This window comes from Nansenia antarctica (assembly GCF_963989245.1).
Source record: "Nansenia antarctica genome assembly, chromosome: 1".
Classification (NCBI taxonomy): Eukaryota; Metazoa; Chordata; class Actinopteri; order Argentiniformes; family Microstomatidae; genus Nansenia; species Nansenia antarctica.
The window spans coordinates 79293668-79296960 of NC_137674.1; the positions used below are offsets into that span (position 1 = coordinate 79293668).

The window sequence follows — 3293 nt, forward strand, 5'->3', positions numbered from 1 at the left end:
GTGAGGGGGCTTTGAGGGGTGTCAGTGATGAAAGAGGGGGTGGCGGTGTGTGTGTGTGGGGGGGGGGGGGTAGGAGGGAGACACGCAGAGGGGCTGGCTGGGTAATGCTCCATTCTTATCCGTCTCCCGTGGGGAGGCAGGGGTTTCAACAGTCAACACTAGTTCTGGATCAGCTGACAGTCGGGTAGCCTCCTCTCCACCCCCCCAGACCCTCCACCCCCCCCAGACCATCCAGCCAGACCGGCCCTATGGGGCCACAGGGATTGCCTTTTTAGGAGACACCTGATCGCAGCCCAGCCCAGTGTGCCGCACACACAAAGGGGCTGCTACTGATAACAGCAGTGTTACAACAGTGTGTGTGTGTGTGTGTGGAGAGGAGGGGGGGGGGGGTGATTAGGTTGAGGGACTGGGAGAGAGAAGGCTATATGGGTGGAGAGAGACGGAGAGATACGAGGTGCCTCCTTATCCAGCGCAGGCCCCCGCCACCAGAGAGCAACACTAGAGTGTGAGAGCGTCTGTGAGTGGTGGATCCCCTGAGGACGGTGGGCCTTGGCTGGCCAATAGGGGCCAATAGGAGCCAATAGGAGCTAAGAGTGTCTTTGTTTCAGCCCCTTCACTTGCGGAGGACTATTTTAGTGTTGTTTCCTCTCTGAGACCGCGTGTCATCTCTCGGAGCCTTCATTCCCCTTTTCCAACCCTGAGGCGTCGGAGGGACCAGAGGGACCCCCCTGATGGAGAAGTTCCAGGCCGCCATGGTGCTGAGCGGAGTAGGGGATGCTCTGGGGTACCGTAAGGGCCAGTGGGAAGGCTGCACGTCAGGCCGCCAGATCCAGGAGGAGCTAGCCTCTCTGGGGGGCCTGGGGACCTTGAGGCTGGACCCTGACAACTGGCCTCTCAGCGACGGAGCCCTGATGCACATGACCACCGCCGAGGCCCTCGTCACAGGTGAGGACAGGCCCAGTCAGGTTAGATGGGGGTGGAAGGTTGTTGCTACCAGAGAGAGAGAGAGAGAGAGAGAGAGAGAGAGAGAGAGAGAGAGAGAGAGAGAGAGAGAGAGAGAGAGAGAGAGAGAGAGAGAGAGAGAGAGAGAGAGAGAGAGAGAGAGAGAGAGAGAGAGAGAGAGAGAGAGAGAGAGAGAGAGAGAGAGAGAGAGAGAGAGAGAGAGAGAGAGAGAGAGAGAGAGTCTCCGTCTCCGTCTGTGTTTTTTTGTTTGTTGTAGAAGCAAGCTGTCCTTAGAAAGCACCACTTTATCTCCTCCTCACCCACTCATTCACTCACTCACTAACTCTCTCTGTTCTTCAACATAAAACTTTCATCATCTCTTTCTCACACTCTCATTCACTCATGCACACACATGCGCACACACACACACACACACACACCAGTCCAGCTGCACTTTCATCTTTCAGAACTTACAGAGACAAGAATAGCAGTGCTTTAAGAGTCTGTGGAAACTGCTAATCACTCAGTGGTAGGGGGATTTCTTGACGGGGATGGCTGCTGACACTGTAATCCTCCGCACCGTCATAAACGTCTCATCAACCGCGGCACCATCCCAAAACTCCGGCGCAAATGTGAATGTCATCACCGCAACGCTTCAACTCTTCATCCCCACGCCGCTACAGACGGACACAGCAACACGCATGACACATGTCTCCGCTGCTGGAGGGGGACGGGGGGGTCAGACAGACAGACAGACAGACATACATACATACATAGAGGAGTTGCCAGGACAGATAGAACCAAAATAGAAACGTCTGTCCCGGAAAACATGAGCCTTTTTGTGAGCCGCCTCCTCCTCTGGACAGAACAATAGGCGTGCCAGGCCTGATGGCCGTGGCCCCCAGCCCTGCCCCTGGGGGAGCCTGCTGTATCGTATTTGACCGTGGATTGTGTTCAAAGCCTGGGGGCGCTCCCGTGAAGCACTGCGACAGCCTGCAGGATTAGGGCTCTGCTTAGCCACATTCCGACACTCGCACGGCTGTCCAGAATACAAAACCAGCTTGAATCACATGAATCACTGAGGGGAAAAATATATATATTGACAGGCGCTTTAATCTACTCCTACCTTTCACACAAGCCCCCCCCCCCGCCATCTCTCTCTCCCTTCTGAGTCACACTCTGGCCCTTGGAGTCTGATGGCCCCTGCCCCTAAATCAGATGTGAGATCCCTCTCTATACACTCTGTTTCTGTCTCTCTCTCTCTCATATTCTTTCTCACACTCACACACATGCAGCAGACACAGACATATATACACACACACACAAAAACACACACACGCACATGCACACGCACAAACACACACGCACACACATGAGCGGCTGGTCAGTGAGCGAGGCTTGTGGAGGCTCTACTGGTGAATCCCATAAGACCCCTTAATGTCCGGAAAGAGCCTCCAGCAGCCCCACTGGGCTTAATCTACAACACAGCAGGCTAAAGCTAAACATAGCTACCAACACGCCACCCCCTCATCTGACTGGTATGTGTTCCAGACTACTGGTGTCTGGAGGATCTGTACAGGGAGCTGGTGCGTGTGTATGTGGAGGCGATGGCGTCTCTGCAGGGACGACCTCCTGACCCCAGCACTGTGGAGGGCTGTGTTCACCTCAAACCCAACAACTTCCTGCTGGCCTGGCACACACCTTTTAATGAGAAAGGTCAGAGGTCATCATCACACAGATGTTGTGTGTTTGTGTCTGCGCGTGTATGTGTGTCTGTGTGTGTCCTTGTTTGTCTGTGTGTACTTTGGTTTGAGTACTTTGGTTTAAGTGCATCATGTGTATCCTAGTATGTCCTCCTACCCTAAATAGTAGTCCTCTCCTCCAGGGTCTGGGTTCGGAGCTGCCACTAAGGCCATGTGTGTGGGCATGCGTTACTGGCAGCCAGAGAGGCTGGACAACCTGGTGGAGGTCAGCATCGAGACAGGCCGAATGACCCACAACCACCCCACAGGTTGGTGGTTCTCTTGAATATTCACCAACTCATGTCCTTCCTGCCTTATCTAGTGTTCTACTCCAGAATACTGTATATATTTACATTTATACTTTAACCATTTAGCAGACGCTTTTATCCAAAGCGAGTCACTATTAGAGATCACAGGGACAGTCTCCCTGGAGTAACTTAGGGCTAAGTGCAAGAGCACACTAGTGGTGGTGGTGGGATTTGAACTAATTAACTTCTGCCTAGGCCACTTGGCCACCACTACCCCATATATGACTAATGTTGTGTGTGTTCTTCTCAGCATCCAGTCATGTTTGAGTGAAAGCTTGGCAAAACTAATATAATCTTGAGT

General features: G+C 53.2%; 1 protein-coding gene across 1 annotated transcript in view; it reads left to right on the plus strand.

Annotated features, from left to right (window-relative positions):
* Positions 1-731: 731 nt before the first annotated feature.
* Positions 732-3293, plus strand: part of adprhl1 (ADP-ribosylhydrolase like 1) — a gene marked incomplete at both ends in the record, with an annotated part of 4057 nt that continues 1495 nt past the window's right edge. Inside the window, 3 exons of the mRNA XM_080550509.1 lie at positions 732-945; positions 2494-2658; positions 2828-2953. Coding sequence (XP_080406635.1) covers positions 732-945; positions 2494-2658; positions 2828-2953 — 505 coding nt within the window. The remainder of the gene's footprint in view (positions 946-2493; positions 2659-2827; positions 2954-3293) is intronic.